Here is a 13,765-nt window from a genome sequence, read left to right as displayed (position 1 = left end):
ATGTTTATATCTATACATTTTTTTTTGTATTATAAAACTAAACAAAGTTTATCAAAGAAATTTATATCTATTTGAAAGATATTTTTGACGCAATATACATGGATATGTCAAATTTAAACATATTTCTTTGATAAAATTTAGCTGAACTTTAAAAAACAAAAGAATGCAAGACCTCTATTGAACTATTTAATATAATTATTGATTTTCTTAAATATATCTAAGTTGTAAAATCATTTATTTTAAATGAACAGATTTTTAGCTTATAGCTAACAATTGCTATATTTATGCAGCATTTTTAATATCAAAATACCAGAGTTCTGCTTCGCTGCACTCTCTATCATAGCATAAGTGACGTCACGAGCTGCGCAGGTCGTAACCTTCACAAGCAACGCAACCATGTTACGATCGGCATAGAGAGCGCAAATGAGAGAGCGTACGTGCGCATTCAGAGAGAAAGAGAGAGAGAGAGCGCAAACAGAGACGAGACGCTGCTCGTTGTGTGGTGCGCCATAAAGTTTTGTTTTTATTTCGTGTCTTTTTATTTGGCTTGGCTTCTTCACTTCACTCTCACACACACACACACAAACACACACACGCACACAAGCCCAGGCAATCCCGCATGCGTGGGCAGCACTCTCACACACACACACACTCGCACACACAGAGCTTAGCTACGTTAAAGCTTTTTAGATGCACGTGCAGCGCCAACTCTCAAAACAGAAAACCATAAACACAACAACAATAACAATAACAACAAGCTGTCAAGAATAGCAAAACAACAAAAAACAGCTTTAAAAAATACTAAATTGCATGGCTAATTAAATTTCTATTAGGCAAGAGGCAAAAAACAAGCGTTTAAACATGTTTTAAAAATGATTTCAGCTTGCTTTCTTCGCGCTGTCGCTTAGACATTACGTATACGCCCCCATAATCCATACGTACATAGGATTATTCAAATTCAAATATGTATTAGTGTGTATGAAATAAAAGAGCAGACATCTAGAATGTTGTTGAAGCTAAAAAGAAAAAAAATGATGAACAATGAAACCTGTTAATTAACTTTGTACAAATTTGGCATAAGATGTCGCGACTTTGAAACAATGAACAGTCATAATGCAAAATATTGATTAATGCTCAATGTGGTCAAAGTGTCTTCAAATTGTGTCTGGCAGCAAATTTGAACTTGAAAGAGTGCATTGACTTTTTCTTTATATTATTGCTGGAGGAAGCTCAAAAATGTTCTTAGACAGAAATGAATTGAAATTATTGTAGAAAATATCTAGTTGATTACGCCGTAATATTAGAAAGTCATAACTTTCATATATTTGAGTTTCACAGATCTTTTCAAAAGTATAGGTCAATATTTTTATTATTATCTAAAAAAACTTTATTCGATTGAATCAATATTATTATTTTATACTTTTTACTTTGTATTTAGTTAAGATTAAATCAATTAATAAAAAATGATTCTACATAAACAAACATTAGAATAAGATGGTTTAATTTCAAGAGTACTTTAAAAACTACACATTATATCGATTTTAAAATCCAGAATAAAAGAATAGAAAAATTGGGCAATTCTTTAATTAATACGTTATAGACTAGCAAAATTTAAAAAATAAAAGAAAGAAAAGGTGTTAGCGGATAAAAAATGTATTTTAATAAAAATTGCGCAATTATTTACAAACTATTTTTCAGGATTTTAAAATTATTGCCTTTTCAAATATTGCTAATAATTGTATTTTTTTTTTTTATAACATTTTTATTATTAATAATGTTTTTTAAGTTTTATACGATAGTTACAAGATTTGTAGTGCCAATTACTTTGTCGCCAATTTATGTAATTTAAGTATAATTTGTGTATAGTTCCCAATAGAGAATTAATTTTTTTCTGAGCCTAGAATGATGGTAAACTTCAACTGAAGTATCCCAGCCAAAACCATCTATGTATCTTGAAGTGGTTGTTGTTGTTGTCTGCCGTTGACCCACTTTACTGGCCATTGTTATGCTAATTTACAAGCTTCCAGCCGCGTTGCAGGCTGCACCCAAAGCTGCTGCATTTGGCAGTGGAGAAGTAGTAAATGCAACTGCAACTGCCACACCCCGTTGTGTTCCTGTTCCCCGATATTTATGTTATGCTCGATTCATATTTATACATATTGTGTCAAAGTGACAGTAGCACAAATTTTGATTGATGACTTTTGATTGACATTCGGGCAATTTGCTAACTTTACGAGTACTCGTTCTATAGAAAATGGGTCAAGTGAGTTCTTCTAGAATTTAGAACTTTGTTAACCATTAATCATCATGAATTTATGCTGAGCCACAATTGCTTGAATGTTGAGGTATGAGTTATTTACATAGTACACATCTCGATGGGTGTCTGCAAAGTAAACATTTGAATTAATGGATAAATAACGAGTACAAGTACGAATACGAGTACTTACTGAACTACCCTGTGTATACTTGAATTTATGCCTGCTGTAAGCGTAAACTTTAATTAACTTTAGCTGTCAGGTCAGCCAACTGATTAACATATATAAATGCCTATCAAATGTCTACAATCAAGCTATTAAAATGAAAATATCACTTGAAACTCAACTGCACAGCGCACCGTGGTCCAATTGGTTATAATAGCACGGATTAATTAAAATATCGGTTTGACTTTCATACAAAATATAATAGGCATGAAAGTCAAAAAAAAAACTAATATTTTCACTCAGTACAATTTTGATGCTAAATTATTTAAGACACAAAATAATGACCAAAATGGCATTCCGCTTAAAAATCGGTTGACTTTTGACAAAGTTATGGAAGTTTGAAGTTGGTGAAATCTTTGACTTAGCAACTTTACAAGTCAAATTTATTGACAGATTTCACATGATTTTTTACCGAAAAATGGAACCTCTCAGAATCAAATTTAAAGTGTCGTTTTATACTAATTTGGGCACCAGGAGTTGTTTAAAAGTGATAACTCAAGATTTAAAATTTTGAAAAAAATATTTTTTCCAAAAAGTCAAAGGGGGGAGTACATGATTTTGTCGAAAAAAATCGAAAACAAATTTTTTTTTAAAGTTAATAATATTTAAATGCAGAATCAATTTAGAGACCAAATTATGACCAAAATGACATTTCGCTTGAAAATCGGTTGACTTTTGACAAAGTTATGAAGTTTGAAGTTGGTGAAACATTTGACTTAGCAACTTTACAAGTCAAATTTTTTGTCAGATTTCGCATGATTTTTAACCGAAAAATGAAACCTCTCAGAGTCAAGTTTAAAGTGTCGTTTTATACTAACTAGGGCCCCGGGAGTTGATTAAAAGTGATAACTCAAGATTTAAAATTTTGAAAAAAATATTTTTTCCAAAAAGTCAAAGGGGGGAGTACATGATTTTGTCGAAAAAAATCGAAAACAAATTTTTTTTTAAAGTTAATAATATTTAAATGCAGAATCAATTCAAAGATCAAATAATGACCAAAATGACATTCCGGCTGAAAATCGGTTGAGTTTTGACAAAATTATAGAAGTCTAAAGTTGGTGAAGCCGTTGATATAGCAACTTTACAAGTTAAAATTTTTTCTAGAAATTTGAATTAATCCGCACGAAATTGACCACTGTTCGGCGAGGCAACGGCAACTGTTCAAAGTCAAAGTGGAGCAGCATTCAACTAATTGAAATGCATTGAAAGTGCGTGTGACCAAGAAGCAACAAGTGGCAACAACCACAACTACAACAACAGCGACAACTCCGGTTGCAGCTGCTGCGTGTGAAATGTCAACAACATTTGCCACATTGGGGAGCAATTTGGCCGCTGGCCAGTTGACATTTGTCAGGCAGGCAGGCAAACTTATTATTGTTGTATAACTAATTTAATTATTTTGCATACATCATTGAAAATGCATGACTGCATTGGCTGAATATTGAAACCGAAACTGCAACTGAAAACTTCAGCAGTGAAGTCAAAACAGTGGGTGTTGTCACTCGTTTTTGTTGCATAACAAATCGAAATAAATATAAAAAGTGACACTTGCCAATCTGCGGACTTACTTGGTTTTGATGTATGATTTTGACCTCATTTCGATTACCTTTTATTATTATTATCATCATTGCATCGGTGCATTTTTCATGCCACAAAACATAATTGTACAAATTTAACTCTTGCTATGGCTGCACTGTAAAAAAATATGGGTTGTATGGGTTGTACAATTAAATATAATTAACTACAAGCATAATACAAATATCAAACTTAATATAAATAAAATATAGTAAAGATTTTGATGTCATTTAAAAAATCGATTAAAATATTTTAGTCAAATATTTTTTAAACTTATCTATAAATTCTTAAACGGTTCTAGCTTTGAATAAATTAATAATTGTATTTATTTTGAAACTTAATAGGTTTGATTTTAGTTTGAAACTTAAATATTAAAATGTTTCTATTGACATAAAATGAAATTTTAATTTAATTTTTCTCTGTGTGACTCGTGATTTTTGTTGTCAGTTGTCTGTCGTCTGTTGTCAGTACACACCTTTCCATGACGCGACGAGTGCAATTTGTCTTTGCCTGCGGGCGCCACATGCAATATTTCATTCCCATTCCCCTTTGTCTTTCCCTTCCCATTCACAAGAGTCAGATTCAGAGTCAGAGTCTCGCGTAGGCTGTCCAAGTTCAAAGAGTTAAGTGTGATTGTGTAACACATGTAATACATGTCGTATACTCAACGACTCTGCTATAAATATTCAACTCAATTGGGAAAGAGAGAGAGAGGAGCACTAAATGGCATTGGTAATTTCACACTTCATACACAACAGTCAGGATGGCCGAGTGGTCTAAGGCGCTGCGTTCAGGTCGCAGTCTACTCTGTAGGCGTGGGTTCGAATCCCACTTCTGACAAGACTTTTTTGCTTTTTTAAATTTGTTTAGTTGGTTTTTTCATGCTCTTTATCTATTTTATGTAGTTTTGAAATAAAATAGTTCAAAAAATCGCATTTCTAGTGCTTGATTGCCTCTGCAATTGCTTCAATTGGACTTGTTAACTCGCTGCCGTTGGCGCCATCTAAAATTACAAGTAAATCAATTAATGTGCGCTTAATTATCAATATTCTAATCACATAAATCTGAAACTGGCAACCGTTCAAGCCTTCCAGCATTGAGGCAAGCATTAAGACCACACACACACACACACAAGTTGATGATATTTATCGCTCTCTGGCATCGTCGACATTTCAGACATTTCAAGTCTTCAACGAATCATTCACTCAATCAAACTAGAGCAGCATTGACTTGTAATGAACAAGTCAAATGCAGTTGACTACCCAATTTGTTCTTGAGGATAATATGTGCGATATAATTTAGACATTGCCATGATCATTAAAACTTGCCCTATTTGTAATTATGCCTGAATATTAAAGGCAATCAACCTCATAGTACTAGACATTCCCAACTTGTTGTTTATAGTAAAGTTTACGACAAATTTACGTCGTTTAATATAGGAGTCTATTAAAAAAAAGCCTCGACTATTAAGATAATTTAATGACCACAAGGCGTGAAACGTTGAGGCGGGTTATGATGAGACGTTCAACAATTGACAGTTGACAACTGCGGCTGCTTAACAAAAATTGTTTACACAATTTAAACTGACATTTCTGTAAAGAACAGGCAAAAAAAAATACATCTTTGTACACACAGAAAAATTATTTCCACTTTGAGTTAACTATTTTGTCACATGATTAAACATAAAACATAAAAATATTTCATCTACAGTTTGTACACTTTAAATATAATTAAATTGATAAATCTTAATTAAATATCGAATTCTTAGCTGAATATTAATTGAAGTGTTCTGATTTTTTTTGTTTGTAAATATAATGGGTCGCTAAGTTGAATATTTTAAGTTAAGTGAAATAATAAAAAATAATATTAAACATATTTAACTTAAATAAAGTTGAAATAAGTTTTATAAATCTGTTTATATAAATATTAATTAACATTAAGTTGAATATCTTAAGTTAAAATTATATTATATAAAATAATATGAAATATACTTAATTTGAATAAAATGTATTTAATTTTTCAGCATTTTTTTTTATTTAATGTTTATGTTTAATTTAATATGGTCATTTTTAACTTTTCACGCCAAATTCATATTAACATTTTTCCATAATTATTTTAATATATTTTTTATTTAAATGTTTTATGATAAAATCTAATTTGAGTGTATTTATTTTTACAATTAGTTTCTTTTTCTGGGTGTAGAGAAAAAAAGTTGAATAATATGAATGATGTGATAAATCAAACGCCTTATCTGCGCAGACTGCAGTTTTTTTCCAAAAGAATTTTCCTCTTTGTACATAAATATTTTATTTTTATTTTCGACTGAGCAACTATTGAAATTTATGGCATCCACAAGTTTTCAATTGATTGGCTTTTAAAAAGCGAATTAAACGTGCTTCTAGCAAATTATTATTAATGCTCAAATATTGCTGTATTTCACACTACCCTTCCCCTCCGCAATCCACCCCTTTGAACACCTGCGTTTTGTTCATGAAAAGCTTTTAACACTTTAATTAAATTTTTGTATGGAATATAGTGTCAAATGAGCATTCACATTCCAAATGGCCACTGCAATTTATGGCAGGCAATTAAGATAAGAAAAATGATTATTTAAATGCACAGATTCTCGAATGGATTCTCCGAATATTTGACCAGATAAGTAATTGTTCTTCTGTTTATCATTGAAATTCAAATTTATTCGTAGGCTGTCTCAAATTTTAAATTAAACAAACACGAAAAGCTCAGGCCATGCAGCTTTTCGTAACGACACGAATTATGATCTCGTAACACAGCCAGAGCTTTTTGCCATTGTAGACCACCCTCTATATATAAGACTCTCTGAGAGAGTCTGCTCTTGTGCAAAAAAGCTTTTTTATTTCAACTGAGTAGAGAGAAAGCGCACACGCGCTCAGAAACCAAGCTTACAAAACAACAAAGCAGACAAGAGAGCTTTCAAAGAGCAGCAAAAGCTTTCAGTACGTTTTACATTCAACTTGAAATGACGCAGGCGAAACTTTTGGCAGTCTTTGAGATACCATGACGTAGCTTGGACAGAACGTAATCACAGCCAAGTGAACTGAACTGATTAAAAAGCCAAGTGAAAATCCAAATACAAAAAACTTGAAAAGAAAACAAAACAAAAATTGAATTTGAAAAAGAAAAACGCAGTAAAAGCTCTTGAAGAATTGTAGAAATAAAGACGCGTTGATAATTGTGCCAGGCAGAAAGCACGCCACACACAGACAACGTGCTGTGTGTGAGTGTGTGTGTTGTTGTTGTGTTGAAGGAAGGTTATTCAACTTGAGACTTGAGCAGAGCAGCACTATCAAAATTCAAATCTAAAGTATACATATGTATATGTAAGTATACTCCACATTTATTCTGGTAATAACATTATGTTTAAAAGTGCAAATAATGAAAATTGTCAAACGACTTTTGCAACATCAGCAACATTTATGAGAGAGAGAAGGAAGGCAGCGTAAGCGCTGTTCTATCAGAGCTTTTATTATGGCTGTATAGTGTGTTGATATGCAAGTGTGTGTGTGTGTGTAGATGTGCACTGGGAGACAAAAGCTTTGCTCATTTTCAATGAGATGAAACTGCAACAGCGTGTACAGCAATAAAGAGAGAGAGATAGAGAGAGAGCGAGTCTCTCTCAAAAAGCTTTTCACTTTTATTACGTTGTGTCTCTTTCTTAACTACGCTCTCTTTCTCGTTCCAAGTGGAGTATTATTATGCTCAAGTTAAATAGAAAACTAGTACAGACATCAGACATGTGATAATAAATAGCTTAAGCATCAGTTTTTTTACATTTTCTTTGGTGTTTATTTAAGAAATTTTTACCAGTTTAAAATATAAACAGAAAATAACATAATAAAAATATAATTCTTTGACATACAATTTTAAATTTACAACAGTCGAAATAAAAATTAAACAAAAAAGTAAATACTTGAATTTCAGATAACTTCAATATCAAATACCAAATAAAATGAGCAATCTACGCATTTGTAAGGCCATGTCGCTGCATCCCAGTGCTAATATAGCTGGAAGTCATGCTGGAACTGGAAATGGAACTGCAACTGGAACCAGTTCCAGGAAATGCCTGATGGGCTGCGAGGCGAGCGCATTGGAATTACGTCGATTTCCAGTGCACGATATCAATCGGTAAGTTGCAGACAAAGTTGACAAACTATCGATATAGACCCCATTCAATATGATCGATAGCTTAAAAGAAAAATTTTTAACAGTGAAGTGACAAGAAATGATCTCTTAAAAAACCAGGAATTGTAAATAATGATTATTAAAAAAAAATTTTTTTTTGATTAAAAAAATAAATGAGAAGAAATATACAAACACTGCAACAAACCAAGTGAGATAAGTTCCTTGGTTCATTTTATATGGACATTCAACAATATTGGGAAACTAATTAAACGGGATTTTTTTTAAATAATATCAAAAGGAAGTTTGATTTGTATTAAAAAAAAATACAAAAAATCTTAATTTATGATTATTCATGATGATTATTAAATAATCCTTAGTATATAATTTTTATAGTATAGCTTATAAAGATTACGTTCCCTGTAAAAATTCAATAGTAATGTCATTAGAAAAGCTCCTAAGTATCGATAGTGGTTGACTTAACAAGTTCGATGACGAAAAAATAAGAATTCGATGCCATCGATAGTTTGCCTGCTCTACTTCGATCAAATTTATTTGTTATCACCTTTTGCCGATCAACATTAAAACCGGTTTATGGATCTGAGAATTGCATTAAGGCTTGTTGCGCATCACAAATTTACTTTTGCATATATTCCATATGTATGTACATACATATGTATATACGTTTAATTGTGCTTGTATGTATGTTTACTAAGTGTATTCCAGACAAATACATACAAACATATGTAGCTATCTGAGGCAGAGCTTTTGCTTTGGCCTGCCAATTCCGCCAAGTCAAAGGTTATTGAACTCTCATAGAAAATTTCAATGCCATGGCAAAAACAAAAACAAAAAAACAACAAGTATATTGCATGCAGTTGTATTGCAATTATGCGCATCGTGGGTGTGAGGGAAACAGCGAGAGCAGAGCAGCATAAGAAGCTGCGTCCCACACTCACACACACTCGTGCACGCATACAGACAGATGTCCCCATCAGTTTATTTATAACTCTCTTTCGCTCTCGCTCTCTCTTGTAATGTGCGTGCAAAGCGCGCTCTGTTGGCCGTGAAGTTTGTTGTTGCAAAAAAAAGTTCTGTGCAGCGGAGATGTTGTTTGTTGTTGTTACCATCTGCATGGAGTTAAGAGTGGACCTAAACAGTTGGTCAAGAAGAACAAAATTTACATTGTATGTATTAGTTTTTTTTTATTACTTTTTCACAACAATTATCGTAAAAAATAGCAAAAGCTAATATTTCTATTTTTCTTTTGTAAAATCACATTTTTTTATGAATAAATAATAATCTAATTTATTGATTTATTTAATTCGATAAAAGATTAGCTAATTAAATAGTTTTTGGTCTACCCTAGTTTCTTTCGTTATGGCTGTGATATCCATAAAGCAAATATACAGAAACAACTTTTGTTATTGCTTTGTCAAGAATGAAGGTGGGGGAAGTAGAAGAAGCAGCAGCGCAGCAGCAGCAGTTGAACACCGGCACAAACTTCCGCTCTCCGAGAGCACATTGAATAGAGAGCGAGTCAGAGCGAAAGCAGCACACATGCATAACATAACGCACACAGTCAGAGAGAGAAAGAGAGAGAGAGAAAGAGATGCAATGCTGTAAGCATAAAAGCGCTTTTTACAGCAACACTTTTTGGCGGCCATGGAAGAACTTTTCACTAGCTTGTATAAAGAGAGAGCGAGATGGGATCTAATTTTAAAGCTACAGAGGAAAAGCACTTTCAAAAGAACACAACTTCAATGCAGTTCAATGCAGTAAACAAAGAACTTCCGAGGCGATCGCAACGTGACGTGCGCTCGAGTGTCGTCGTAGTTTTTGGGTATAAATTTCAAAGAACATATGTACATACAACATTTACCATAAGAAAACAGTTATTGTAGTGAACAAGTGTAGTGCATGTTGTTGTTTTATACGAAGGCTTTCTTTTCAAGAACATTTACAATTACTTCAAAATTTGCGTTGTTGACCAAAGCTGAGCTTGCATTTTGGTTCGCCAGAGAGAATCATGTTGCACTCTCACGCTCTTGCTCTCTCTCTTTTACACACACACACATACACACGTGCATTACAATACAGTATGTTAGCTAATTGTTTTGGCAAATATAAAATTCAAGCCAGAATGTGTTTTTAATAAAAAAGAGTTTTATTTATTTATTTTTTAATAAAATGCAGTATGTTAAGTTATTTAATTTTGCAAAAACTTTAGTATCCAATCTGTGTCAAAACAATGCTTTGAGTTACTGTACAAACACACAAAGATGCGCATGTCCACATTGTCCATACAATTACTTGACATACTGTACACTCACACACACACACACACACATTGAATAATCGACTTAAATTTGAATTCCTGCAGCTGCAACTTTTGGCTTCGTCATTTCGGAGTAAGCGAGGAATTGGTAAAGGAACTCGGCGGTCTGAAAAAGCTGCGCATTTGCTTCAGGCATTTTAGTGAGCGTATGGCGATGGCCAAAACGCGCATCAAGACGACACCGCTGCGTGGCAACAACAACAACAAGCACAACATAACAACAACAACAGGAACAGGAACAGCAGCAACATCTGCTATAACAACAACAACAACAGTTGCAGCAACAACAAGTGTTAAGCCTATGGCCGATAGCACAACAATAGAATTGGTCGATGTAAGTATTTACAGTGTATACAAATGGTGAACAAAGTGTTTTGACAAAATTATAGTGCACATATTTGCTTTTATATTTTTTAAAATAATTATTTAAAGCCAAGAAATTAACAAACTAAAAAGAATTGTATTTTTTAATTTAATTTAATAAAGAAAATACCCGTTTCAAAATCGGAGAGCATGGCATACAAAGGGCTAAAAGTAATAATACAATTAAAAAAATTTTTTAATACATTAATAACAAAATCAATTATATTCTTAAATTAAACTAAAATGTAAGTTATTGAAAAAAGATTTATCTTGGTTTTTAAATTGTTATAAATGATAATTAAATATGAAATAAAATAAAAGTTCATGAAATATATATTTTTTATCAAAAGATATTGTATACATTTTTGATATTGTCAAAACACTTTCTTTACTAATTGCATATACATTTTTTAATTCACTGATTAAAGATAACTAACGATAATCTTTTAACCCGCAGAGCTGCAGCGGAGATTCCCAAAAGCAGACAAATCCGAAGAAGTCGGTGACTACGATAACGCCAGTTGCAGTTTCAGTTCCAGTTGCAGTTCCAGTTAAAGTTCCAATTGCACAACGCTCCCACTCCATTTGCTCCTCTTCATCTGTTTCATCCATCAGTTCCGACTACGAGGCGAGCATGCCGCTTTCAGCCCTGGTAGATGCACATGGTCAAAACGGCATGGCCAAAACTTCAAATGGTTTGGCCAAGAAGCGTAAACTCTATTTGATAACGGAGAAATCGGATGAGAAGAATGGAAATAGCACAACAAATGGACAAAAGCGAAAAATGTTTGTCGTTGTGGAGCAGGAAAAGGATACGGCAGCCAAGAAACTTATGATTGTCACCGATAAATCAAAGGCGAATCTCACACAACATTTGGAGAAATTTCTGCCCGAGATTCTCAGCTGTATACAGGACAAGGAGCAGGCACAGGCCAAGGCCAAAGGTCATCAAGCAATCAAATTGGAGCCAACTACAAATCCAACTCCAATTCTACAAAAGCCGCACATAACTCTTCCCCCCAAAAAGAATCCCACAAACTTTGTCAAGTTGGAAGGTGCATCTGGTGTCACTCTGCCTGCCAGTGTGTCCATATTGCCCGTAGAGCCAGTCAAGGAGTCGCCTCCGCCCGAGACAGAAACTGAAACTGAGACAAATATAAATCTATCGCCCGATTTTCGATTTCTAATGAAGATATTGCCCAAATTGGAGCAGCTTCCAGAACCGCACAAACAGAATGTCAAGCGATCCATACAAATCTTTGTCGAAGAAAGCTACAGTCACTATGGCAAAAAGGATTAGCTTATCTTTTCTTTAGTATTTAATATTCTTTAGTCCTTAGTCCTTAGCTTCCTGGCGAATACATTTTAACTATCATTTTGTATTTTTTTTTTAAATATTCGTTGTCTAAGACTGATGCAAAATGAAACATACATACATATTTTTATAGCACCGCAGAGCTGGTGCAAAAACCCTAGACATATAAGGTACAAATTTTATATATATTATATAGAAGCCCGATTAAACAGAGAAGGCATATACTTTTGTAATGTATTTGTAGCCATAAAAGAATGAAATCTGAATAGAATATACGAGAGCTTTTAAGCCAAGAACTGAATCTATGAGTTGAGTGTTTATTTATATATGTAGGTTAAAAGGCAAATATCCTTATTATACTTTAATGCCAATCATTGAATCTCAACCTGACGAAGAGATCGCACCATGTCCTGACGAAATAAGCAATCATTTAACCGAGCTATGACGAATTTCTGGTTAGGGATATATATAAAATGAGCCATTACTCGAAAGTCCTTTAAAGGATCTTTCTGAAACTGGTGTCAATCGATGAGTTTTGAAATGGACTATCGACTGGCCAAAGGACATCTCAATCTTTTTCCGTTTCCGAGTTATCAAGGATTTTGTGTTTTTTTGCCAGTCTTCGACCTACTTTTGACTGAAATTTTACAAGTTGATGATCCTTAGATGACCCCCCAATTTTTTGATGCTAGTCGATAGATTTCGTCACTACAAGCCTAATGAGACACATCCTGCTAAAACACGTCAGAATATGACCAAGTTATTCGTAAATTAAGATATTTTATGCTTTGCCACTGTTGAGTTGTTTGTGGCGCCATCTGTTGCTAAGCAGCGCAAGTATACTTACCGCAGTTCACTGCTTTACTGTGCAGTTCGGCAAGCAGTGCGAGCTGTGTGTATTTGAAAAAGTAACCGCCACCCAATAAAAAGAACATTTAGATTTTGTTTTCGTATCTTTTGTTTTGCATTGTAATTCCAAAGAACTTTATTTTTTTATAGGTTGAAAGCATTTTTTCTGTTTTTCCATTTCCATTTGAATTTGTTTTCTGTTGTTTTCAGTATTACGTTATAATAATATTAGTAAATCTAATGCTTGTTTAATTTGTTAATACAATGGGTTAGTGTGTATTGTGGTAATATGTTAATAATGTAATTATTGAAAATTAATAATGTACAATCTGTTTTTGCAGATATATTTATGTATATATATATATACTAAGAAACGTATCAATTGAGTTAGTGTATTAATGGTTAATGTAGTGGTTGTGTGATTATATTGTTAATATAATTACATATATACAGTTGAACAATGCATTGTTTAACATACTTATTTTCATTCCGTTTTTGGATCTGAAACCCAAAAGATTAAAGGACATTTGCTCGATCGCGTGCAATTTAATGAGAGCTACTACTTGAGAGGATTTTTAATATATTCGTATATTCATGATCATGTTCAAAGTGTTCTACAATTCTTTCACATATACATTTATAGAGTGTTGCGTTATAAATTCTATATACTTTATACAACATTTATCG

At 33.1% G+C, this 13,765-nt stretch overlaps 1 protein-coding gene and 1 non-coding gene across 3 annotated transcripts; both read left to right on the top strand.

Annotated features, from left to right (window-relative positions):
- Positions 1-4,812: 4,812 nt before the first annotated feature.
- On the top strand, positions 4,813-4,895 carry Trnal-cag. Its single transcript has one exon. It is a non-coding gene; the product is annotated as a tRNA-Leu (tRNA).
- Positions 4,896-7,061: 2,166 nt separating this feature from the next.
- On the top strand, positions 7,062-12,530 carry LOC117786418. Of its 2 annotated transcripts, XM_034624664.1 has the most exons (4): positions 7,062-7,414; positions 8,016-8,219; positions 10,597-10,885; positions 11,372-12,530. In XM_034624664.1, the coding sequence occupies exons 2-4, from the start codon at positions 8,044-8,046 to the stop codon at positions 12,212-12,214; spliced, it is 1,308 nt and encodes a 435-aa protein (XP_034480555.1). In that variant the 5' UTR covers positions 7,062-7,414; positions 8,016-8,043; the 3' UTR covers positions 12,215-12,530. The 2 variants fall into 2 exon arrangements, with proteins under 2 accessions (XP_034480555.1, XP_034480556.1); XM_034624665.1 differs by lacking the exons at positions 7,062-7,414; positions 8,016-8,219 and adding an exon at positions 9,985-10,056.
- The last annotated feature ends 1,235 nt before the right edge of the window (positions 12,531-13,765 follow it).

The sequence above is a fragment of the Drosophila innubila genome (assembly GCF_004354385.1).
Source record: "Drosophila innubila isolate TH190305 chromosome 3L unlocalized genomic scaffold, UK_Dinn_1.0 0_D_3L, whole genome shotgun sequence".
Classification (NCBI taxonomy): domain Eukaryota; kingdom Metazoa; phylum Arthropoda; class Insecta; order Diptera; family Drosophilidae; genus Drosophila; species Drosophila innubila.
Note: the sequence above shows the minus strand (reverse complement) of the source record. Positions and strands in the feature narration are given on the sequence as shown.

Coding starts and splice junctions, on each gene's coding strand:
- LOC117786418 (XM_034624664.1), top strand. CDS start 8,044: ATGAGCAATCTACGCATTTGTAAGGCCATGTCGCTGCATCCCAGTGCT. Junction 8,220..10,596: donor CCAGTGCACGATATCAATCG/GTAAGTTGCAGA, acceptor GAATTCCTGCAG/CTGCAACTTTTGGCTTCGTC. Junction 10,886..11,371: donor CAACAATAGAATTGGTCGAT/GTAAGTATTTAC, acceptor TTTAACCCGCAG/AGCTGCAGCGGAGATTCCCA.